At 38.0% G+C, this 25,585-nt stretch overlaps 1 protein-coding gene across 4 annotated transcripts; it reads right to left on the bottom strand.

The window, feature by feature from the left end:
• Positions 1-792: 792 nt before the first annotated feature.
• Positions 793-24,955, bottom strand: PRP4K (pre-mRNA processing factor kinase PRP4K). 4 transcript variants are annotated; one of them, XR_012041032.1, is made up of 16 exons: positions 23,875-24,025; positions 19,701-20,894; positions 16,355-16,528; positions 15,927-16,082; positions 15,105-15,186; positions 13,336-13,546; positions 10,175-10,248; positions 8,621-8,711; positions 8,096-8,243; positions 6,706-6,843; positions 5,349-5,502; positions 4,251-4,365; positions 3,591-3,742; positions 3,032-3,118; positions 1,560-2,337; positions 793-1,046 (listed from the first exon to the last, which is right to left on the bottom strand). XR_012041032.1 is itself a non-coding variant. In XM_072853209.1 (15 exons), exons 1-15 carry the CDS (start codon positions 24,875-24,877, stop codon positions 2,134-2,136), a joined length of 3,018 nt encoding a protein of 1,005 aa, XP_072709310.1. In that variant the 5' UTR covers positions 24,878-24,955; the 3' UTR covers positions 793-2,133. The 4 variants fall into 4 exon arrangements, 2 of the variants coding, with proteins under 2 accessions (XP_072709310.1, XP_072709309.1); XR_012041031.1 differs by having other exon boundaries at positions 793-1,694; positions 2,060-2,337; XM_072853209.1 differs by lacking the exon at positions 23,875-24,025 and adding an exon at positions 24,840-24,955 and having other exon boundaries at positions 793-2,337.
• Between the last annotated feature and the right edge of the window lie 630 nt (positions 24,956-25,585).

Here is a 25,585-nt window from a genome sequence, read left to right as displayed (position 1 = left end):
CTGCTTGTTTTGGTGGTTAGTTCATTACATCTCCTCGGTGGGGTATTCCCCACCAGCAGAATGACTGCTTTGTGTCATTTTTCCATTCTTGAGTGCACTAAGAGTGCATGATTGTTGCCATTATGTACCTAGATGGATACAAAAACCCTTCTTAGTTCAAAGAAGTATTACAAAGTACGTGAAACCAGTGGGGTTTTCACAGCTTTTCAGAATATATTAATAAAAATGAAAAGATGAACTTCTTAATATTGTCAAAGAGAACATTAAAACAGCAAGTATGGACCTGAAAAGTTTGATTCTGGTTTCCTCACGCTGTATAACCAACTCAAATGTTTCAAGCTGTTTTAATTTGTTGCTAAATGTTTATCTACACATGCTGTCAGAAATAACCTTGTTAGGAAGGTGAAGTTGGTGTCTCAGCAAATCAGACCCATGGAGTAGGCGTTGAGTGGCCTGTGACTCGCTTTCCTTTTTCTCTTTCAGCACCATCAAAAGGAAAAGTGAGAAAAACAGCACAAACATTAGTTAAAGCCTGAATTTAATCCCATGTCCTACAGGAATAATTTCATTACAATGAAAGCAGACAGACATTATCTGTAGGGTTTTTTGCTTTGTTTTTGTTTAAGCAGTGATAATTATATATCTAATTAACATAGCCTATAGCTCTCCCAAAGATCATAACGTTTAATAATCCCTTTAATTAAATGATTAATAGGAAATGCAGGGGCGGTTCTTACGAATTACCTGATTTTACCATCACTGAAGACAGATTCTTTTAAAAATGGCTACAAATGCCTTGTTCACAAAAGACTTTATTATCTAATGATGCATACTGAAAACATACAGAAATCTGCATGGTCCACTTTACATGCAGCAGAACAATCTTCACTTTACAATAAGTAAGTGTCAACTGTTTTATGCAAGAGACAACACTTTAAAGTCACATTTCTTAAAGAAAAGCTTCATTTACAAAAGAAATAAAAGGTAAAGAAGCAATTACCGCTTTTAAAAAGCAGCTGCTTTGTTCAAGAGTGGAAGGTTTATGCCTGTATTGAAAGACAACATGATCACAAATAATGAAAACAATGAACAAATGAAACACTTTTAGCATAAAGCAGTACACTTTCAAAATGACATACAAATAGTTAAAAATTTCATTATGTTGTCTATCTATCCTTTAGATATAAGGTCTTTCGAATGAGATCCCAACATATGTAATTACTAAATGAAAACTCTTCTGTAAGTATTGGTTCTATGTCATAGTGAACTGTATTTAACAAAATGTATACAAAGTCTATAGCAAGTTGATTAAAAAAATTAAAGTAATAAGAAACAGTACACTGAAGGCGCTCTATCCATCAAGTGCGCACTCTCGAAATTTTAAATGTGATGAACAGAACAGAAGCTGTAACTATGCCACGGTTGCAATGCCAGAAAAGAAAACAAGATCATTTATCAAACATGCAGGGAATTCTGCCACAATGCTATTGTCTCTCATTTGTCAGTTGTTCCAGTAAAATAACAGCTTAAACACCGGTGATGTTGATGGGTTAGCTTACCTTCAGTGTACTGAAAGTTGTACACAACCTGCTTTTAAAGAGGAGACCATCCCTGCGGGCAGGCTCAAGAAGGAACAGACCCCCTTCGGCACTGACTACACCAAGGGCATGCTGCTGTGGCCTGCACACACACACCTAGGAAAATGTGAATATAAACAGCATTTATGCTGGCCATTTTTTAAAGACAAAAATGAAGCCAAGTCTGCTAAAAACAAATCAACCACCCAGTATTACTGCTCTTTTTTTTTTTCTTTTTCTCTTTTTTTTTTTTATAACAGATGCTTTTTTCTTTTTATAATATATACGAACTGCAACCATATACATTAGCATTGTACTTCTGTGCAGTCTTGGCAATTAAAACAGTTCTACAGTGAAAATTTTCACATAAGACACAAAACAGAATTACTCTAACATTTCTAAAAGAAATATCAGCCTTGATGTTAATTCAAATGTATCATTTCTTCCTCAACTTTGCAGGGGAAATATTTATGTTTATATACATTAATAACTGCTGTGAAATTTCTTCAGTCTTTGTATCTTAATTACTCAAACCCTTTGAACTTCTTCATCTGGTTTAAATTTTTTCCTGGATGAAGGCGTGCTGCAGAGCCTGGTTGATGCTAATCCGTTTAGCTGGGTCTAACATTAGAATCTGGTCCAATAAGTCCTTTAGCTGGTGTACTTTTTTACGCTGGTCTTCAGGGAGTCGTTGGCACCCAATCAAGTCTGCTAACAGGTCCTTGGTTGGATTAATGGTGCTCATAACAGTAACTTTCTCCTACAAATACAAAAATGGCAACCTTGTAGAACGGAAGTAATGCACAAAACCCCTATCCCTTTTACAGAGCTTCAGCAGCAACTTTTCCGCAGGGTTATCTCATATCTGATCAGCAATGCCCTTCGTCACCACATGGCCTCATAATTCCTCTTGCGGGCAAAGGAAAAGAGTGGAAATAACGCTGTCAGGGGTAGGCCAGGCTGTATCTTTCGCCAACAGCAGGTCCATACATGAACCTCACATCCCAGTTAACTGAAAACATCAAAATTCCGCGTGGAAAGTTCCCATATCTGACCACTAATTCTGTGATTCTTGATACATGTATTATGTTAAAATGATACCGAAAGTAAGAGTGAATTCCTACAACATAAGCACACCATACCGAAGTTGGACATCCTTCTCTAAAATGAAGGCAGAATTTCTTTTATTAGTAATTTATGGATAGATTATGTGGAGATACACTGTATACATACCAAGATTAAACTTAGATTTCTCTTAAACGCGTCCTAAATTGTAGGGAAAATCTCTGTTGCTAGTTTATAACTATGTAACCTGTCCATACTACTGCAAAAGGACATTCTAATAGTTTATAAAATCTTATTTTTAATCAAGATGTCAAGATACATTTGAAAGACCATAACAGTAGGAAAGCTTGGAAAAAAGTAATAGGTTAGTTGACACATTAAGGACTTACCCTTTCTGTCACTTTATCTACTTCTATATACATAAAGTTGAGATTTTGATCAAAGTGCTGATCTTTGAACACACCTTTTCGAATCATCTGGAAAACGAGGGAGAGGCAAGAGTTTCAGGCAAGTTCTCTGCGTCTTACAAATCCCACAATTAGCATCAATGTCTACTAACTTATCGCAACATGAATAATTTAATACCAATGAAAAATATATCAAAAGGACAGTAAAAAATGTCTAGATTGAATAAAAAAATACAGTTCAAACCAGTTGAAAAAGGACACAGTATCTTCCATTGACTTACGTATTTTTTTTCAGGTCAGTGCTTAGAAGGTTTCTGCTTTCACTTTATACTTAGTCTATGAAAAAGAAGCTGTATACTTTCACTTCATAAGATTTTAAATCAATATAAATTATACAGTCAGAGCGATGTCTGATATTTACTTGCTGTTAAGAGAAGATGTATATGATAAGAAACAGAATTCAGGGAGGAAAAAAGAAAGTATGTTCTACTGTTCATTACAGCAGTTTCAGATATTAAAGTCATATACTTATTTTTCTTACCTTGTTTGGCATCTTTCCTTTGAGATCCATGGCTAGTTTCAACATATGGTTATTGGTTTTACCAGGAAAGAGTATTTTTCCTGTATAAAGTTCATATAATGTGCAGCCTACAGACCACATATCTATACCATAGTCATAGATTTTTCCTATAACTGAAACAGAGCAATTCCAGTTAATTCCATAAAGGCAGCCTTGAATGACAGAATATCACAAAACCAGACAGATGAAAAAATTCTGATTTGTAAACTATATTGGTGCTCCTCCTCTTAGGAATAAGAAGTCACCATAAAAGAACGATGCAAGCCTTTTAACTTTTATAGTATCCCTATTTTAGAAAGGGAGGTTTTTACCTAACACCCAAACTAATCAGCATGAATTAAGTTAGTAAAAAACAATAAGTCAGAACAATACCTCTAAATTAAAACATAACTATAACCAATCAGAATGACTTCTCCCTGTCCTCACTGAGCTGACCACCAACATACATGAAGAGTCACACAAGCATGCTTTCAAAGTCTGAATTTTTGACTGCCATCATATTTCCAGAGTGATGTTTTGCTAAGACCAAACAGAGAGTAAATTCAAGTCAATTCTCATTTGCTGGTACCAGTATATCCTGCTACTGCTTAAGATACATGTAGCCAATCCAAATGTACTTACTGATTTCTGGAGCTCGATAAAATCTACTAACTAGATACGGTGTGATGTCATTATCTGCAACGTGCGAAGCTGATCCAAAATCGCAAAGCTTTAATATCGTTTTAGACTCATTCACCTGAAAGTTAAACATAAATATCCATTAGCACTATTTGTAGACAGAATTACCAATAGCACTGTGAAAGTAACAATACATTTAAGTCAGAGATAAGAAAAACATTCAGCCTTTAAATTAGAAGTTCTTCCCATATTTCAATCCTTCCTCTCTGTATTCTAAGGAAACTGTAAAACCTTCTTAAATTGAAAGTGACAGTTAATGTCTTCAGGTCCTACAAAATACAAAAAAGGTCAGTTTCACGTATTTTTCTCTTATCAAAATATCCTTGGTGAACCTGGATTTAATTCCAGATACTGAAATTGTATCAGTTTAGACTTCCAACTCTAGTACCCAGAGTACCACTCATAAAACAGCGTATTATTCACATATCTCATGCTTACATAGTAAATTTTATTGCTGTGATGGCGAGAAGAGAACATTTTAAATAAAATAAAAATCTGAGTTTGTCACAGGGATTACCACCAAGAAAACCAAAGGAAACATGCTTGATTCCTCTGATGTAGCTCTCACTCTCTGCTAACCAGAATGTTTAATGGAAACAGAAAAGAAAAAAAAAAGGCATTAAGGACTTTTCCCCATCATCTCAGTCACATAAACAAAATCTCCATCCAGACTCAAACAACCTACTTCCATTTTGCAGAAAGCAAGAATATTTTTCAACTACTGATGGAAAAAGTCACAAGATTTCTCCTAAGAAAGGATACTGTCTTACTTCGGAAGATCTGCTTTCTAAAAAGATACAAGTGGATGCAGGTTTATTTGAGAAAGACTGTAGTAAATAAAAGATTTTATTTAGATGCTGTATTATATTTCTTACTTACTACTTATACCATGATAGCATTTTATATCAAAACATGAACCCTTAACATTTTCAGTTAAAGTCAATTTTGACTTCACCTAAATTAACAGAATGACATTAATTTCAAATACTTAATTTTACACTATAGACTGTGCAAAATAAGTTTCAATTATTTATTACTTACCAAAATATTATCTGGTTTAATATCTGCATGTAGGATATTGCATCTTTTAAGAAGTTTTAAAGCCAGGAACAACTGCTGGCTGTAGGAACGCACAGCTTTAATATGGAGTCCAACATCTTTCCCATACTTTTTCAACACCTCTCGTAAATTCATACTATTAAGAGAAAGAAAGGAAGAGAGAAAGAATAGAAAAGAGCTTAACAAAGAAAAATATAGTGGCCTCCTAAACAAACTTGAAGACACTAGTTAGCTTTAGACATTTTTGGAGAAAAGCAGCATTCAACTTAACAGACATACTGCTCTGTTAGCTACAGCAATGAAACAAAAATGCTGGCCAATCAGCTCTATCCTATGCTGTATAATTACTTACTAGACTGGACTTACTTAGTTCAGAACACATTTTTAATCAAGATTAATTTGAGAGGATTTATTTGCACATGAACAGCATTTTCTTAACAACTATACCGCCTTTGTACTCATTTTCTTAAGAAATAAATAAAAAAGGAAGTACGCAAAAGATATAAGTTGAGGAGGTGATTTTTTGATGACTTAAATAAAAATACCACAATTTCAGGACAAAACCATCATTGTGTATAAATAATGTACAAGTGTGTTATAAACAGATAGTGCAGCACAAGAAAATAATTTGTTGTATGGCTTATTAATGAAAATATAATAGTAATTTCATAAAATTTGCATTGCTTCAGCATATAACTGATCTTCACCTCAAATATGGCAAAAATTAAAATATGACATACACAGAAAACAGGATACAAACAACTGATGTCTCTAAGCAGGAATGGGAACTAAGGCAATTAATATATCCAGATCTATCATAAAACAGTGTCTACAATTAATCTGTCAAAAGAACCTAATTATTTAAAGAAAAAGTGAGCATGCAAAGAAAGCACTGTAACAATTTTCTTCCTTAGACTGTTGTTATATATGTACTCTTCACAGAATATACAGCATTTGCTGAACCTCTCTGGGAATGCATTCTTAATCCAAACCCTTAAAATAAAGGATTATGAAAACTAATAAAAATATTGTCACATACACACACAGACAAAATAAATCATTAAGAGCAGCACTGGTGAGATGAACCATCTTTAATAATACATTATTTTGTTTCAAAATTGTCCAGGCAGAAAGTTCACAATGATGCTTTAAGTAAATCAGAAATAGTTCAGTAGTCTGTGGATTTGTGCCTCCAGATAATTTTTTTGTCAAAGTTCCTTCCATTCTTGAATCTTGGCTATAGAACAAGGTATCAAAACAATAGCCAAAACCAGAAAAGTAAAGATCACTCAATAGTACTTTACTTTTTACAGACAACCCCTGACATCTGTCATCTTACCTGAGTGGCTCAAATACCAGACAGAGATGTTGTTTGTGGTAGAAATGTCTGAACAACCGTAGACAATGAAACTTGTCATCAGGATCGGCATCATTGAGCTTCTTCAAAAATTCCAGTTCTTTTAGGCCAGTTTTTTGCCTGAAAACAAAGAAGTATGATTAGAAAACAAAATCAGTGAAATTCTAATACTTTTTTAAATCTAGACATTCACTTGCGCAATTATAATTATCAGGAAATTAGAAGTGTCTTGTCATTACTTAACGTATCACGGCTTAAATCACAACAGTGGTTTGCTGTCAGTGTCTACACATTGGGCAAATTTGTTTAATTCTTTGATCTTCACTGTGCTTTTGTAACCTACTTAGCCTTTCCTCCTTCCTCCTGGTTGCATGTAAAGCTAAAATTAGATTTCCTCCTGTAATACAACACTTCAGTTTCAAACAGCGCTCACTTGAGAAGTTTACTTTTTAAAAAAAAGTACTTAACCACATACATTATTAAAAAAAGTTTTAAGCTAAACTGACTAGAGAGTCAAGTACACACCCAAACTGATTATCTATATGACATACCAAACGGAAATAGCTTCTCACCACCCTCCCCTTTTTCTTTTTTTTTTTTTTAAACTTTTCTAGATACCTATTCACATAACTCAAAATAACCCAGCTATACACACAGCAAGACAACTTTCAAAACTTCCAAGGTAAAATGCATGGAAAAGATTTTCATTTAAGTTGTCTTTAATGGAAAAGGACATAACACATGACTGTAGAAATAGTGCAGCAGATACTGAAAATGAATATTATAGACAAGTCCTCACATATCATAGTTTAATAGATCACACTTGTTAACGTTCACTCATTCTGAAAGACCTCAAGTTTTTTTTATTTCAACAGGGAGAGTTCCATCCCTTTTTATATATCTTATATACATGCAAACACATATAGAACATACAAAAATAATTAATGTACGGAGGTCTTTCTGTAAGTTGCAGATGACCAATTAGGATCCAACTCATAGCCTGCCAAATTGATTTGGTCCATCAAAACAAAATTTTTACAGTCCATGACTCCCATCTCAAAAATTTTTAGGGCTGGGCAGGCCTTATAATTAACCATAACCTTGTTTCTTGCTACCACTGTTCCCTGCAGTTTTGCAAATGAGAAAGTGCCTGATGAAAATGCAAGTACCCTTCTCCTGCGATAGCTGTAAAGAAGTGTGGATACATAGTCCTCAAGCGCTTCCCATTATCTGGCTCATATTAGCAGAAAAGGCAGGAATCACAGCTGTAATCTGTTACTTCACTTGAAACAAAGGGAGATTCAAATCACATCATGAAAAACTTCCAACTGTTACATATGCTTTATTATTATTAAACAAAAACATTACTTACATAAGTTCATTGTTCCTGATGATTTTAACCGCTACTTCTTGGTTTGCTCTTGCCATGTCCCTGGCTCGCACTACATTACTGAAGACTCCCTGACCAGTGTAACCATAGACATTGTAACGTTTATCTAGAACTTCACCTATATTAACACCTGAAGGATAAAATCAAGCAATTTAAAGAGTTATGAGTGACATACATAATGAAACTTTTTATGAAAAATCAACTATTCTGTATAATCCAGAAAAACAGGATAAATGGTATAACAACTTAATTTCATAGTGTACAATGTTTTATATGACCTAGTTTTGTGGAAATTATAGGGAACAAACTGTGATTCTCCAAGTCTGGAGTATTTTCGTAACTGAGGTTAATACCTGCATGCTCATTTCATCCATTGCATTACACACTCAGTGAGGGCACTGTGGTACATTTACTTTAGAATAACGTTTCAGTACTTTTTACATAAGGATCTTTTCCATTCAGCACCCTCATTCTAGCTGTCCTTGCAAATCAACAAATACAACTTACGGTAATAGCCTTCTGCATCAGTCCAGTTATCCCTGAGATTAGGGTTTTCTTTGAAGTCTTTTCCAAACCCAGCAGCCCTTAGACGAGCACTCTGAAATAAAAAGAAAAGTAACAGCTTTGCTTGTGTGGTCTATGTTTTTCCTTGATGTTTACTTACCAAAACCCCTTTTTTCCTACCAAAACACTGTCCCTCTCCACAGTACAAACACACTTATCTTGTAGGAGAAAGAAACTACTGAACACAAAATGCTATTTACATACCAGAATCTAAAGACTGATGCAAGGAAAGAGGATGGGGACAACCAATAGAACTACTATTAAACATAAATGGGCAAAGTTTCAGTTAATACCTACAAGGAATTTATACAAGTCATGTTAGAATGAACATTTTGGACTATCTGAATAAGACTTTTTACTTACAGTACGTTTGTAGTAATAAAGTTTAGCAATTTGCGGGGAAAATGTAACTGTTTAAGCCCTGAATTTCTGTTCATTCGATGCCACTTCACAGATTGCATACTATTATTCTTACGATCACAAAATTACTACAATTGCTGTTGACAACTCTTAACAGATTTGGCAATATAGTATCACAAAATCAAATCTATGAGTAGTAAAGAATATCTTGAAATGAACAACAGTTTCTGGAAGGGGGAACTGCTCACTTACAAGCCATTTAAATCCCTACTTGTAACTTTCAAATTTTTAAAAGCACCACCCCCCACAATATCCTTCAAGTATTTACCTTTTTCCAGGTCAAAGGGGTTTTGATTTTTTTAAATTTTATTATTATTACCAGTGTTACTAGAGTGACACCATGGCAGCCTTTTGTCAACAATGCTTCTGTCATAACTAATAGATTGTGTGTGCCATAAACCAAAATTAACTGGAGAATTTCTAAGTTAAGAAGAAAGTTGTTATCTTGACTTATTTCTCAGTGTTGTGCATCAGCAACAATGAGGTAGATTTACAGAGAACAGCAAGTAAAGTCTCAAAACTAGTCACTGGACTGCCGAGATTTGCAGGCCACTTCAGCACATTTAGAGAAAAGCTGCTGGAATAGTACAAAAGTAAAAACAGGAAATGCATCTCTTCATCAAAAAAAACACCCAACCCCCCACCAAACCAACCACCACATTACTCCACACAGCACCATTAGCAAATTAAAATATCTTACACAGACACTTTTTAATTAAACATAGATGAACCTCTGAAAAAAGCACATATTTAGAACAGTGCAGCATGGTAACATTAACATAAAGTGTAACTTATTTATAAGTTTGTTACTGTGTGCCCTTATAGGTCCTAGTCAAACAACAGGTGAATTCCTTAATTGCTTACTCTGGTAAAACTCCCACTAATTTCAGCAGGTTTTCTTTCACTGAAATATTAATTAAGAACTACTTTGTCTGCCTTGGCTGATCAAAAGATTCAGAACATACACATGCTTTTACAAATCAAAGTTCCCACAAACCTCAAGTGACAGTAACTCTCTAAGAAAAACCAAGCAAAAAAAAAAATAAAATCATAATTTCATCTCCAAGAATTACCTACATCAAAGTATGCAGCGAACATATCATCTGATTCTGTGAACATATCAGGAGCTAGCAGTTTCTTCTGAGCTGAACCTTAAAATGAAATTTAGATTATTCAACATGAAAAAGACAACAAACTAATAACTCTGTTACCAGTATAATTTGTGACTTGGTATCTTTACAATATAACCAAAGATCAGTATGTTGGCAAACAGGTAGCTCTACTAATGTTTCTAGCAAATACCATTTCACATTCTAGAAATACAAAACTCAGATTGGATAAGTTCCTCAAAGCACTCAAAAATTTACACCTCCTTGAAAAATTAAGTATAATAGCTTTCAAATAATTCACACAGCAGAAAGCAAAAAGAAGATACTTACATGATCCCTACAGATAATGACTATATATATGTATAAAAAGAAATATTAAATGACTGTGTGTTTATATAAAAAAATACAGACATGTTTTCAATATACAAATTCAGGCTTTTCTGCTAATCACAAGGTATTTTACTAAAAAGCAAAGCTGTAAAGCCCAGAACTTGTTTCTTTAGAAAATATTTTCTTCAACCCTGTCAAATAGGACCTCGTGTGTAGCTTTTAGTCAAAGACAATGTTAACTATTATGTTTAAGAGAAACATTTTTAGTGTGGACAAGATTATCCCTTTCTCACCTTTTAATCATCTTGTCCCAAAGTCCCAAAGACATTTTACTTGGTTGATAAAAGCAAAGAAATATAAATTAAGTACATGTTAGTGAAAGCAAGTAAACTTCGAACTATTTCATAACACATGTTATGGTAGCATTCCTTCATGACCACAGTAAATCACAGACACTCCCTTTAGGGTATTAAGCAACAGAAAAAATAAACAGTTAACCTCAGATGCTTCAGGTCGTGATGCATATAGCCAACCACTTTCATACAGAATAACTAGACTGAAATCTTCTGACAGCATCAAAAACTCCCATCTATCATGCTGACACCATTGTTTCAAGGTATAGACCTGTCACCTGACACTATGGGGAGACAGGTTACACCGTTGTTTCCAGATATACACCCTTCCAGCAACTTCCTCAAATTTTCTTTTTAGTTCCAGTTACTCACACTTCCACTGGGCTACAATGAGTTATTAACTAGTTCCTTAGCAACTTACTATTCTGCCTCTATAGGAGGTTAGGATATAAATAAAAAATGGCTCTTGCAAAGAAAGATGATCCACTGCCTCCATCTGTTGTTATAGCCACCTCCAGCCCAGAATCCTACCAATATATGAAAATTCCCAGATTTGAGTGTAACTGAGCTATTTTTAAAAGTGTCGTGGTTTAGCCCCAGTCGGCAATTAAGCACCACACAGCTGCTCGCTCACCCTCCCCCATGGTGGGATGGGGGAGAGAATTGGAAGCGCAAAAGTAAGAAAACTTGTGGGTTGAGATAAGAACAGTTTAATAATTGGAACAACAACAACAGCAACAAAATAATAATAAATTGTAATGAGAAGGAAAACAACAAGGGAGTGAGAGAGGAACAAAAACTCAGGGAAAAAAAAAACAGTGATACAACTGCTCACCACCTGCTGACCGATGCCCAGCCAGTCCCCGAGCATCGATCACTACCCCCGGCCAACTCTCCCCAGTTTATATACTGAGCATGGCGTCCTATGGTATGGAATAGCCCTTTGGCCAGTTTGGATCAACTATCCTGGCTGTGGCCCCTCCCAGTTTCTTGTGCACCTGGCAGAGCATGGGAAGCTGAAAAATCCTTGACCAGTGTAAACACCACTTAGCAACAGCCAAAACATCAGTGTGTTATCAACATTATTCTCATACTAAAATTCAAAACGCAGCACTATACCAGCTACTAGGAAAAAAATTAACTCTATCCCAGCCGAAACCAGGACAAAAAGCAAATCTTTCTCATATCTTAAAAATGCCTATGTAGTTAACAGTTATATTTTCACATACTTTAGTGGACAAAGTTAGAAAGCAGTACATGCCTCTGACAAAAAAGGAAAAATATATTGTCTGTTTAGACCAAGTCTAAACTTGTGGTATGCAAATAAAGGAAAAGCACATAAGATTGTTCTCCGGCATTGTAAGTGGAAAGAACTATCTGAAAACATACTGCTCAAAGGAACACCAGGACAAACTATAGAGCAGTACACCAGTCCCAAACAGATGCAGCTTTATCACTTCAAAGAGAAGCATCCACTAGAACACAGCATATTTAGCCCCCAAGGATACATCTAGTGCATGACATGAAATACAAGCTAACTGTCCAACCATTTCCTGAGGGGTTGGGCAGGTTTCACAGCCCTTGTTAAACAGCGTGCTGTTGCAATTAAACTGTAAAGAGAAACTGAAGCATGAAAACTGAAGTAAGAAACTAGCTCAAGTATGTCCACACAGCAACTAGTTACACCTTTTGGCTACTTGGAAGATGTACAGGAATCCACTTTCAAAGGACAACAAAAAAAAGGGGGAGCAGATTTTCAATATTACAGGGTGCACCAGGAGATGCTCTATGTTCCTTTTGCTGCAGCAGGCACAAGGCAGGTTCTAAGTCAAGATGTATTTCATTTCAGTATTGTTGTACAATAGATCACATGCAGGGAAAAGAGGAAATAGCCATTTCTTCAGCAAGAAGTTATGCCACCAAAACTGACTTACTAGCAGTGACTCTCAAAAGCCTTAATAATTCTAAATTACTACAGACCCACCTATATTCTTCTAAAACAGTGGCTCTGACCAAAAAAGGGACAAAAGGGGCATGGTTTCCAACCCACCCCAAAATAAAGACTAGGACTATATTAAGCTTCTAAGAAAACACCGTGCATAAGTGAAAAGAAAAATCTGGAAGTTGAAAAGGGTGATTCTTAACTATAAAAGACAGACATCATTATTTGCTCTTCCAAATTTATAGCATTAATTGTGTTAAGAGTTTTTAGAAATATAGAGAGCATGTTCCATTCATATCATCCTCCTTAACCAGCAAGCTTTACTTTAATGTTATAAGCACCGTAATATTCGTGGAAGCATTCTCAAATTCTGTCCAAAAAGTCAATCCACTTCCAAGTCTGGAAGTATATAAGGAAAGTAAGCAAAACATCTCTTTTGAAGTGCTCTGCTCAAGAGTTGAGCTTTCATAAATTGTGCTGTACAGTGAGATTTCAGATTCTTACCATTGTTCTGTTCAACTGTCATGAGGTTGTGCTTGGCTTTTACTGATGCTTCAAATGTGTCCACATTTTCCCGTTCATACTCCTTAACATCAGCAGCTACTCTTTCTAGGATGTCGTCTGGCGAATTTGAGCGACTACGCGTACTACTTTGAGGACTGCTTGGTTCTGATGGTACAGATATATTACTGTCTTCTGTCTGGCCTTTGTATTTCTAAAAAGAAATTTAATTATTAATCTCACCATCACAGCTTATCACAATTTAAACATTTTTATACTTGCTCTTTCAATGGCGTGTGCCAAACCTTAATGTTTGCTTTCATAATCACCTACATCTCTAATGGCAACAGATTATTTGCAGAATGGGATACAGCTTTTGAAAACTCACCACAGCCCAGACCATAAAAGACGACTGAAAAATTCACGTGTGTCCTTTAGGCTTTTACATTTCTGTAAAAAGCAACTTTTATTGAAGACTAACTATTTTGTTGCACATGACAAAATGTCAGTACTGATAGATTTATTACTAAACCATTGTGGCACACAAGTAGTGAAATAAAGTCTTTAAGGAAAAAATAATGATCTTGTATCTTACATCCTAGAATCTTTTCCATTTTTATTAGTGTTACGGTACAGAAAAGTAGTTTTTAGATTCAGGTCTTTTATTTGAATTGGAAACCCTGTTTATTCATTCATTCTTGTTGAAAAATTTCAGATGCATTAAAAAAGTTCAAGACAACACCTTTACAAATAATCTTTTTTAACTCAAGTAGTATGAAATTATACAAATGTCACTTCCTCTCCCAAAAGTTAAAAATAAAACTGAATAAATGCTGATACCACTCAGTTATCAAGGTCGAACTATTCAATAATACAAGCAGAGGCTTCCCATTTAGGGAATGAAGTTCTGGAATTTGCTTCCTGCATGGACCAACAACAGGTGTAACCAGCCTTTAAAAATAATTTACTTTATATGGTTTTGCTCACTCATAGTTCTGAAGGATTTTACAATGGGCTTTGCATAAAAGTCAAACGATGAGTATTTTTAGTGCTGCTTATTTTAAGCAGTACATTATAACTGGTGTTTTTATAACTAAATATTAAGTAAATATGCTGCAGCATTTTGCTTACTATGTTCTAATTGTGTGCCAAATCCCAACTTTAAAAAGAGATACCTGACCTGTGCTGTATAGTTACATCTCCTTTGGCCACAGCTCCCTTTCAGGGGTCTCAGTCACATATTACCTGTCACTACTGTTACCTTCTTATCAGGAGTAAGAAGTTCATGGGAACTCACACATGTAACTGAAAACATTATCTACTTTCATGAAGAGGGAACCCATGTCAGTGGCTTTATGAAGTTTTGGAAATGGACAAGGACAACTTCTACTTGAAACAAACTGACCCATTAGGTTAACTGATATGTAACTTAATGCGATATTGACATTATGGTATCAATGATACAGCTACGAAGAAATCCTACAGATTAAGATCACCAAGGAACATTTTTAACATGTCATAGGACTGTCAGAGAATGTTTACCTGTAGCACAAAAATGACTCACAGAAGAGTGGCTTCAGTCTTAAAAGTGATGATGTTGCAACAGAAGTGTAAAGTTTAACTGAGACTAACATTTACAATAAATTAATTGGAAAAAAATATAGTAATTACTATTGTAATGTAGTAATAGGCTAAGAACCTTCCTTTATCACATTTTACACTAAAAGAATAAAATTAGTTTCTGTAACCCACATGATAATATAACTGTGTACCTGAACAATTGCTTGCCGCTGTAATCTTCTTTGTCTTATCTCTGCTTCCTCATCCTCTTCTTCCAAATCAAAGTCTTCAAGACTATAAAAATATAATTACTTTTTATATATTATCATAAACATAAGATTATCTACTGAATTTTACCAAATGCAGTTCTTTGGCATAGAAAGCACACAATATATTAAACAATAGCTGTTCAACTGACTCACAAAGCAAAGGTGTATTAAATCCCAGTGCATATATTTACATCTCCTTATAGAGAAAATTTACCTTTTGGTATCTCATTGGGACTTTGAGTATTTCATTTTTAACTGCAAACAATTAACAGTAACTGCTTTTAAAGAGAAAAAAAAAAAAACAAAAAACCCCCCCTTGTTCATTTTCATTCCAGCATCATTCTTCCTTGATAATTTAAGAATGCATACTCTTGTGCAACTGGATTAAGTAGATATATAGCAAATATAAAAATGATTTGCAGATAGCAATTACTCCTTTCAGTTGTTACAGTTTTTCTTCAAGCAATACGCTTGAGGAAACAGACCAAATACTTTCACAGGATACTGATCAAGTTGAATTTAGAAACTGAATGACATACCATCCCCTCAGGTCTGCCCACTAGACAACAGGTCTTGACATTTCTTGCATACTCCAAAGTATTCCAGATCACCCCAACAGTAATTTGACAAGATCACAATTACTAAAACATGATTAAGGTTTTAGGTGACAACCCAAAAACTACACCATGAAGATAAATGTCAGTTCATTCTCCGTATCAGTGGATCTGTATTTTTAGATAACCAGCACAAGTTAAAAATTCTTACTTTTCATCTGATGAAGACTCCTGTTCAGCTTTCATACCCTCAGAAAGACTACCTTTAAATTTGTCTTCTTTAACTTTGCTTCTGCTCCTACGTCTATGGCCACCACGTGACCTGGACCTCCTTCGAAGGCGAGATCTACTTCTTCGGCCTCTATCCCTGGTAACAATAAGAGGGGGTTGGGTTTTGGGGGTTTTGGTTTGGTTTGGTTTTTTGAACAAAAGGAGGAAAATCTATTCATAAAACATAAAGGTACATCATGACTCCAAGTAATAAAACAAATTAATTAATGGAGGACGAAATGAATTCAACTAGGCTAGCATATATAAATGTGGACAAAAAATGCATCATCTTTTTACATATAACATAGCAATCTTTATTCTTTTACTAATATTTTACAAAATATATTAAAAAACACAGTGTGTCTTTACCTCCTCCGAGGAGACCTACTCCGCCTTCTTGGAGATCGGCTACGTCGAAGGGGTGAACGAGACCTCCTTCTAATGGGGGACCGAGACCTTCTTCTGGATGGGGACCATCTACTGGGTGGGCTAACGTCTTTTGATCTTTCACGTCTAGACAAAATATCATCTCTGGTCCGCGTTCTTAAAATAGAGGAACAGAATGGTAGTAAAATCAGGAGCAAGCTGAAAACAAAAATCACAATTCCCTCTAAAAGCTCACTTTAAAATCTTACTGCACGTGAGGGACCATCAGATGGGCTTCTGAGGGATGGATGGATAAGTATGCTGCAGAACTGGCTGCCCTTCCTGTGTGTGTCTCCCCACCCTGGGAAATGTGTGCCCATACCCAGGTCTAGTTCAGGACAACTCTGGAAACAGAGCTTGCTAATTACTACCACAAAGCTAAGAGAGGTTTTAAAACAAAGCTTGTGTTTAGGTCTTACATAAATAGTGGCCTGTTTTCATGTTCATCAGAAACAGTGTTTAAACAATAAAAAAATCCCAAAAACTAATTATTGAGAATTTTCTCAGCAACTTTACAACACAGTATTGAAATTTAGGACCACGCTACTCCACAGCAATGACTTTAATGTCTATTTCAATTTGGGCACTAGAACTGGATGGCTTCAACATTTCACACATTCTAATACAGCAGCTGAAAACTAAAATTCTTAATTAACATGTAAACTAACCCTTCTCAAATTAAAAAATAATTCAAGTTTGACACTATATACTATTCAAAATCTGTTCATTCTTGTCTATACAGATTCACAATTATTCAAGAAAAAAAATCCTTGATGGGACAACTACATTAAAAAGTTTAATTGTATGCCACAACAGCAGGACTTAATTCAAAAATTGGAAAAGATAGAAATTAAAAATATTTAACAACTATTCTAACGAGGCTGCAACAGAAATTCTTGGAAAATATTTCCACACCATTGTTCAAAGAAAATGCTGCTACTCTATTTTTCCCATCCCTGTCTGCCCCCCGCCCCCCCCTTTTTTTTTTTTTTAAATCAAATTGGGACAAGTTATTTCAGGTGTTATCTCTCAACAGTGAACAAAATCTCTTGGGTCTGAAAGATTAATTTCACCCATTCTGTAACAGTTTTTTGTTTGTTTTGAGACTGTTGTATCAGCTTCAGTTACCTTAGCTACATATAATGACCAGGCATACAGAACTGATGCAAAATAGTAAACAGTGGGACAGAAGGAAAACTTATGCACGTGCAGGAGTACTGGCGGTTTCTACAAGAAATTACTGTAGACTCAAATGCTGGAGCAGGCTGATCCCTTTAAGCCATTTAATTTATGTTATGTTTTTGTGAACACTATTACAAAAAAAGTCACAGGATGAACTGACAGTTCCAGGTTTCCTGGCTAACAAAGTGGTTGCACTGCCAAAACCCAATCAAAATATCTATAAGAAAAAAAAAAATCAGTTCAGGGATCACAGGTATGAGATAAGAAGTAGAAGCTGATTAAGAATTCATAGTAACATCATACAATGAGTAACTTCGGTCAAAGACCTGAGAAGTATCTTACATGATTAGAACACTGGAAACAAACATAAAAAAATAAAATTACCGGGAATTTTTGGTTAAAACTGTTCATTAAAGCTCCTGAAATTGTCTGGCAGCCTGAGTAATTACAGGTAGTTAAACTAATATATAAGTAATATATATATATTTATGTAACATATAAATAAATAATAAATAAAATAGATAAATATATTTATATAATAAATAAATAAATATAATAAAAAATATTAAATAAAATACAGGTAACTCCAACATAGTTAGAGTTAGTTCAGGATGTCCCACAAAAAGATTATTCCTGCTGATTTGCAAATCCAGCAGAAAATATTTCCTAGTAGTCCCCCACTCACATGCTGCTCACCACGGTGTTACAGAAGTATGAATTTGATAGCAAAATTCTAGACACACGCATCACTTGAAATAGCATCTAGACAACTAATTCAAAGTGGCTGCAATGCAAGCTGCATGAGAAATGAAAACTCAAGAGATACAAAACGATATGGAAGAAAAGTCAAATACTATGTCAAAGAAACTTTGTGGTTGTACCAATACATTCCTCATTCACCAGAGAGCAGTCAGATAAGCTGCTAGCATTTACAATACTTTCTTAATCTGGTTAACACCACTGGGGCCATCCTCCAAAGTACCTGCAGTATTGCTAAGCAGTAGTACAGACAAATAAGCTGATAATGCGCCTGTAGAAGATACCCCATACTTGAAACCAGAGTAACCTTCAGTGATGCAGGCAGAAAGACCTTCACATTTATTAGGCCCTTATTTACTATGCTAGATCTTTGTGGTTCCAATACACGGTTTTAAATTCATGCTTCTTTGTTCTTAATTCTCGGAGTGGGTGAAGCTAAACCCTATGATAAAAAGCTTTAAATTATCCATTATCCAAGTAATGCTGAACTTTTCGGCCTGTTGAACTTCTTACATTGAATGAATTAACTTCCAAAAATGTATACACTTATATTGTTCTCTGCTTGGGAACTTACCATCCAGGCCTTATCAGCTTCAGAGAAGGAGATGCTAGCAATTGTCTCATGGTTTGTACTGAATTCCAAAGTAACTGCTTTCATAGGCTAAATTGTCTTTTTAAATGCCAAGACCAAATATACATTAAAAAGATTTCAGTCTTTCTCCTGTAAGTGTATGCAAAATATGGTAATGATATACAGACCAATATATAGACCAATAACGAAGCAACACTACCATACCTCTAGTAAATGAAAAATTCAAAATATTTTTAAGAAAAAAATGACTGTGAGAAGGACATCTTGATATAAAAGATTTCCTTACATTCACACATGCTGACTCTATCATTAGAGGTTTTTTTTCAGGGGAAAAAGGGGTTAATTACCCACTTTTATCCAACACTGATATGTAAGAGTGGAGTGGACTCTCACTCCACAGAAATTCCTGAAAGCAAGAGAACTATTAACTAAGAAACAAAACAGAAACCAAATTCTGAATCCAACCAAGTGACAAAAAGGAGCACCTGAGCTACAAAACTTGTTCCCACTAATGGTGTGAGCAGCAAATAACTCGGCACTTTAACCAAAGCTGAATTTGCACATCCGACAGCTGGGGGGAGTATTTTTTAAAAACTGAATACATACAAAGTAAGCTCATAATATAATGCACAATCTGATTACCTTTTTTAATAGCTATTTTCCGAAGGGGAGGAAAAAAAAGATAAAAACACCAAACTAGAAGATAATTAATCCTGTAATGCATTTTCGTGGTGGTTCATGACATCTTTAAGTTACCTGGGAGAAGAAAGACGCCTCCTTTCTGATTCTCTTCTTTTCCTTTCTGCAGATCTACTCCTCACTCTTCTAACCGGAGACCGGGTTCGAGAGGGGGATTTACTCTGTTTAGATCTACGATCATTAAAGAGAGGGGATCTGCTTCTTCTTGACTTTTCACGTTGTTTGGGAGATAAGCTTCTTCCTTTTGGGCTACGGCCAGGTCGTCTAGGGGACCTGTTTTCTTTCCCTGAAGAAGCATCTTTAGAAGGAGATTTAATGGGCTTTTTTTCTTTGTCAGTCTCTGATCTCCTAGGTTTTCTATCTTTGGACCGTGACCTTCTATCTTTGGATTTGCTTCTTAGTTCTGTTGGAGATTTAGATTTTCTGCCACGATCTCTGCTTTTGTTTTCATTTACAACTGGAGACTTCCTGCGATCTCTTGATTTACTTTTATCATCAGCCTTATTTCTATCCTCTGGGGGAGATTTTGACTTTCTGTTTTTCTCCTGAGATCGCCTTTTAAGCATTGGAGACCTAGATTTCCTTGTCTGATCTTGAGACTTACTTCTCTTATAAGGGCTTTTGGATTTCCTCCTCTCTTTTGACTTGCTTCTAGTTGTCTTCTCTTTGATTCCATCAACTCCTACCTTGCCTTTCTTTTTGTCAGATCGGTGCCTAGTCCTTTCTTTTGATTCACTCTTACTTCCTTTCTTGGAACTAGTTTTATTGTCCACAGGTTCTGATTTCCCCTTAGTGTTTGACTTAGCTGTAGGTCTTGTTCCATTTCGCACTTTTTCATTAATCTCCCCCTCTTCTTCAGATCCTGACTCATAACCTTGTAATATTAATCCCATCCCAGATTGGACCTTTCCTTCCATTAATTCATTTTCAAGTTCAGCTTTCAATAATGCTCTTTGTTTCTCCAAGTCTTCCAGAGGAGCTAAAAAATCAATTTTAGTTCTTTTAGCTGGTCCATCTTCTTTGTCAGAGGTATCAGCTACCTCTTTCCGTTTATGTTTCTTATGTTTGTGTCTGTGTTTATGTTTTTTGTCCTTATCTTCTTCTGAAGAATGTTTATGTTTCTTGTGTTTACTTCGGTGTTTGTGTTTCTTTTTTTTGTGTCGGCTGTGCTTGTTCTGAGGTTGGTCTGCCTCTGATACTTCCCCATTTTCTTCATTAACACTTCTCTCGGATGCATCAGCGTCCTCAACCCTGCAAAAAAATAAAAACTGCAGATCAGTACTATCAACTCAATGCAGTCTTTAATCTTGTGTTGACAGTCCTTTTTATGATAGAAACTAACTGGCATTTAATTACCCACCTTTGGGAGAATTAAAAATGTACGACTAATGTAACTAAGTTATAACAGCAGATACACTTCCTCATGAACAGACAGCTATGACTGCAAAAAGAAGTACTACAGAAGGAAGATACAGCAAATGCACTAACAAAATGCATGGGTGAAATCAATGCTTATGTTTTTAGGTTCAACACTGACAATATTTGTTAATAGTACACAACAGTACTGCATATTTATGCAGCCTGTCAGTCCATCATCTATCTTATTTGCTGCTCCACTCCGATGCCTAACGCAAGCTATGCCTTTTAAAAGTATTTTCAAACAGCAGAACACAGTTGGGCTCCAAAGATCAAAACTTATTTCAAGGGATGATGCTGATCACCTAATGAAACCATCTTGCAAAATCTCACACAGACTCAACCAATTCTCTTAACTGCTATTTTGTTCTGTAAGTATACACACCTGTTAGAAAATCAAGAACTGTTCTCATTGTGCATTTATATTATTTATGCAATACAGGGAACACTACTGAGGAACAGGATAAATTAAGGAAGTATAATTTCAGAAAAGCTTTATGATAATATACAGCAGTCTATCAGCTTCCCAAGAAAAAAGTGGTAATCTTTAGAACTGTAAAATGGCATAGGCCAAAAAAGCAGAAAATAAGTCTACAGCAGGTTATTAAAATAATAATGTACAGTGTTTCTTAAAAAAAAAATCAAATAATAATTTCAATTAGCTAGTCGCAGCAACAGGCAATTTAAATAGTGTACTTAACTTCAAAAATTATAAAATTCAGTCCCAGCATTACGCATTCACTTATATTATCTTCCTTAGAAGCTGAAGCTGGCTCATCAATAGATTTTTTATAGTGTTTAGCAAACACCTCCTGATCTCCTTCAGAACATCAATTAAGTTACTGTCTGTCGTAAGACGGATATTTGCCTTTTGAAATCTGTTGGCAAATATTATAGGTGCCAGAGTTCACCTTTCTACAAACTCACACCATCTAAACTACAGATTTTGAATTTACTAGCTAACACTTTAATAACTTAAACATAGCTCTTTCTGTATTCCAAGCCTCAATCATTGAAAAGAAATTCCCTAAACTTGATGGTCAGGAGTGGCGGGGGGATGTACACAGAAATGCAGAGATATCTTCCAAACTCTACTAGTTTCATACGACAGATGTTTCTGAAGAATATGACCAATGATCCAATAGAATAAATATATCAGAGGTATTCTAAGCCAGGCCTAAAGGGTGGTACTTCACTATAAATTTGATTAGTGTCTTCCTAATTAAGAATAGGATCTTCAAACAGCGCACACTTAGTGATTGTCTCCTGCTTGAGTTAATGCAAATTTTAGTTTAAAATTCAAAAATAATCCAGACTTTTCTGCAACACGGACTAAAATTATTTGCTAAAACCATTAACACTTTAGTGCTCTGAAATGAGAAACTTCCTAAGGGAACAGATATTTGGAGTTAAAAATATGCAATATTCAGAGACTTAAGTCAGAATGCTGTATGCTTTTTCTTCTACATCTTTCCCACTACTTCTGCTTACTCAAAGCCTATAGAAAGAAGGGTGTTTTTCTTAATTGCTTCCTCCTGACACTCCATGCGTTATGACAACGGAGTATCAGAAAGAAAGAGGACAAACCGCCTTAAAATTAGTTTGTTCTATGTTGCATTTGGCACGAAAGACACAAAAAAGGAGGAAAAAGTATTAAATGCAAAACTTTTTCAACTTGAATTTGCAATCCAGAGCAAGTATGCCAGTGACATAAGTTGGATAGAGGGCAGAGAAATGTCACAAGGAGAATTTTCAGGGAACTATACATCTTTCACGATTTCTTTTAGTCAGATACAGGATGCTGTATAAGTCCTCACTTAACACATTAATGGTACTTCAATACATTGTAAAAATATTACAGAACGACAAAATCCACATCCCTTCAAGCTGCTCCAGGTAAGTCTTCCTTCTCTTAACAGCAGAAAGTGACACTGAAATCTATAAGGAAGTTATTTTGTTATCGTATGTATTTTAATGTTATGTAATAACCTCACCTTACATTCCACAAAAGCAAGCTGGTACCAAGGCGCCAGATGAGATACAGCACCCACGGTATCTCGGGCCAGTACAGACTGCTAACATGACTGCCAGCTTTCTTTGCATTTGTACCTCAACTATAAAATTACTATTAACTTCATTAATGTGCATTAAATATTTCAGAGTTTCTTCATGTACAGGAATCTATTTATTTCAAGTAATTCCATCAAAACATGGATAAACTTTTACTTATTTCAAATGCTTCAAAGGTGTGATGACATGGATGAGAAACCTTTTAAGATTTCTCCATCATTTTCCACCATCATCCAAGAAGGTGATGAGGCAGATAGCCATCTACACGTTTAGGTGCTAGTGACTTTAAATAGGGAGGAATTGTGACATGATCTTGTTATAGCCCCACTTTTTCTTACTTTTGAATTCAAGAAGAATGATAGGAAGTTCATGAAGATTTACAAAGAGATGTCACCCATCTTTTCCTACACTCAGGCTTCCTGTCGCCAGTTTTTACCTTATTACTCTTAGTTATATTTCTCTATATAATCCTAAACACTGTTCTTCATGTGCTCATGTGTTTTACATGGTTCACGTGTACATCCACTGCTTTTCCTCACCTATTTTCTGCTCCCACGACTAACAATAACAACAACAAAAAGCCTCAAATCGCTACTTTTTAAGGGAGAAAAAAATACAAAAAGCAGTTTATATGGCTAAAATATTTGTATAGTGAAGAGGAGCAACAAAGTAAGCATTAGGTTGTCAACTCCGGGCAAAAGTTGCAGAGAAGAAAGTGTTCACGAGCTCGTGAGTGTCGACAAACCTAAATCTCACGATGCTAACCGGGGTGCCAGGAAAATGCATCCCCGGAGCCCCGATCCGGCGGGGAGGCGGCAGCTCGATCTTCGCTTCCCAACGGGAGCCGGGAGTTGCCAGTCATTTCGAGGGCTGGAAGGAGGGGCTGGCGGCAACAAATCGCTTTTTGCTTCCACCAACACAAGCGCTTTTTATAACGCGAGAGCGCCCGGGACTCGGGGGAGGTGGGCTCGCCGCAGGGCGGGCAGCGGCTCGGCGGCGGGGCAGCCCCAAAGCACCCGCTGGCTCGGCTCCCCGCCGGGGAGGCCTCGCTCGGACAGAGAGCCGCGGCCCGCAGGGTGGGGGGGAGGATCCCGGGGAGCGCCGGTCCGGCTTCGCCTCAGGGATGCCCGAGCTCTGCGCGCCGCCGGGCACCCGCCCGGCCCGGGAGGGCAGCGGCCTCGCAGCCACGCGGAGGAAGAGGATCCCCCCTCCCCCCCCGCGGCAACCCCGCTTCCCCGGGGAGGGGCAGGAGGTGCCGGAGCGGGGAGCGGGGGGGAGGGCAGCGCAGCGCCGGAGCCCCCCCCGCCGAGGCGGGAAGGCGCACGCGGAACTGAGGACACGCGCCCGCAGGTCCCGGCTCCGCTTCCCCTCCCCCGCCCCCAGCGGGCCGCCTCCCGCGCGCCCGGCCCGCGGCCTCCTGCCCCCCTCCCCCCCCCCCCCTTCCCGGTCCCCGGCCGGCGGGAGGCGGCTCCCGCGCCCCCGCTCCGCTGGGCCGCCTCGCGGCGGGGCGGCCGGCGAGCGGCTCCTATAGCAACCCCTCTCCCTCGGAGCGGCCGCCTTCCCCCATCTCCCTCCTCCTCCTCCCTCCTCACTATCTCCACCCGGGCCGCTTCTCGTCCTCCTCCCCTCCCCTCCCCTCGCCCGCGCTTCCCCTCCGCCTCCCTCCTCCCCGCGGCGCCATCGCGAGGAGCCTCCCAGCCGGTCTCTTACTCGGGCGCTCGCAGCTCGGGCTCCGCCGCGGCGGCCATTTTGAACTTCCAAACTCCTTCGCTGCCGCTGGGGAGACGCGGGGCCGCGGCGCACGCGCACGGAGGCGCCACGGGGGGGGCGTGGGGGGGCGGGTTGAGGCGGGGGCAGCCGGCCGACGGAAGTGAACCCCGCGTCCTGGGCAGGCAGCGGGCCGGAAGCTCCGCCCCCTCCTCCCCCGGGGGCGGCGGAGGGGAGGCGGCGCCCTCTGCGCGGCGGGAGCGCCCTGGCGCCGGGGAGGCCGAGCGGCGGTGGCCGGCTCGGTGCTGCTGCTGCTGCCGGGAGACGGGGGGAAGGCGCAGCGACGGTCGGGTGCTCGGCCCCGACACCCGCCTTCGCAGTGGCACCTCCTCACCTCCTGGGGTGGCCGGGCCTCGGCCCCCCCCGGGCGTCTCCTCAGGGAGCCTCGCCGGGGCGAGGGCGCCGCTTCCAGCCGCTCGAGTTCGGAAAGGGCCTGGCGATGGGCCTGTCCCGCCGCAGCCCGGGAGGGGGCTGCTAGACTTTTCGGTACGGGCTCTCCAGAGGCAGCTGGGGCGTCTTGTAAGGCGTTGCTCCCCTTAGGTTGCTTCTCCAGACCCCGTCTGACTGCACCGAGCTGCAGAGAAGGGGTCGGCGGGCCTTCAGCGACGGGGCGCTGGCCTGTATTTAGGGTACGCAGGTAAATGGTTGCGGTCCGGAGGCCTCCGTGTATTAGCGGTGCAGATTTCTCA

This window comes from Ciconia boyciana, chromosome 2, assembly GCF_034638445.1.
Source record: "Ciconia boyciana chromosome 2, ASM3463844v1, whole genome shotgun sequence".
Lineage (NCBI taxonomy): Eukaryota > Metazoa > Chordata > Aves > Ciconiiformes > Ciconiidae > Ciconia > Ciconia boyciana.
The sequence above is the reverse complement of the archived record's forward strand: the minus strand, read 5'-3'. Positions and strand labels throughout refer to the sequence as shown.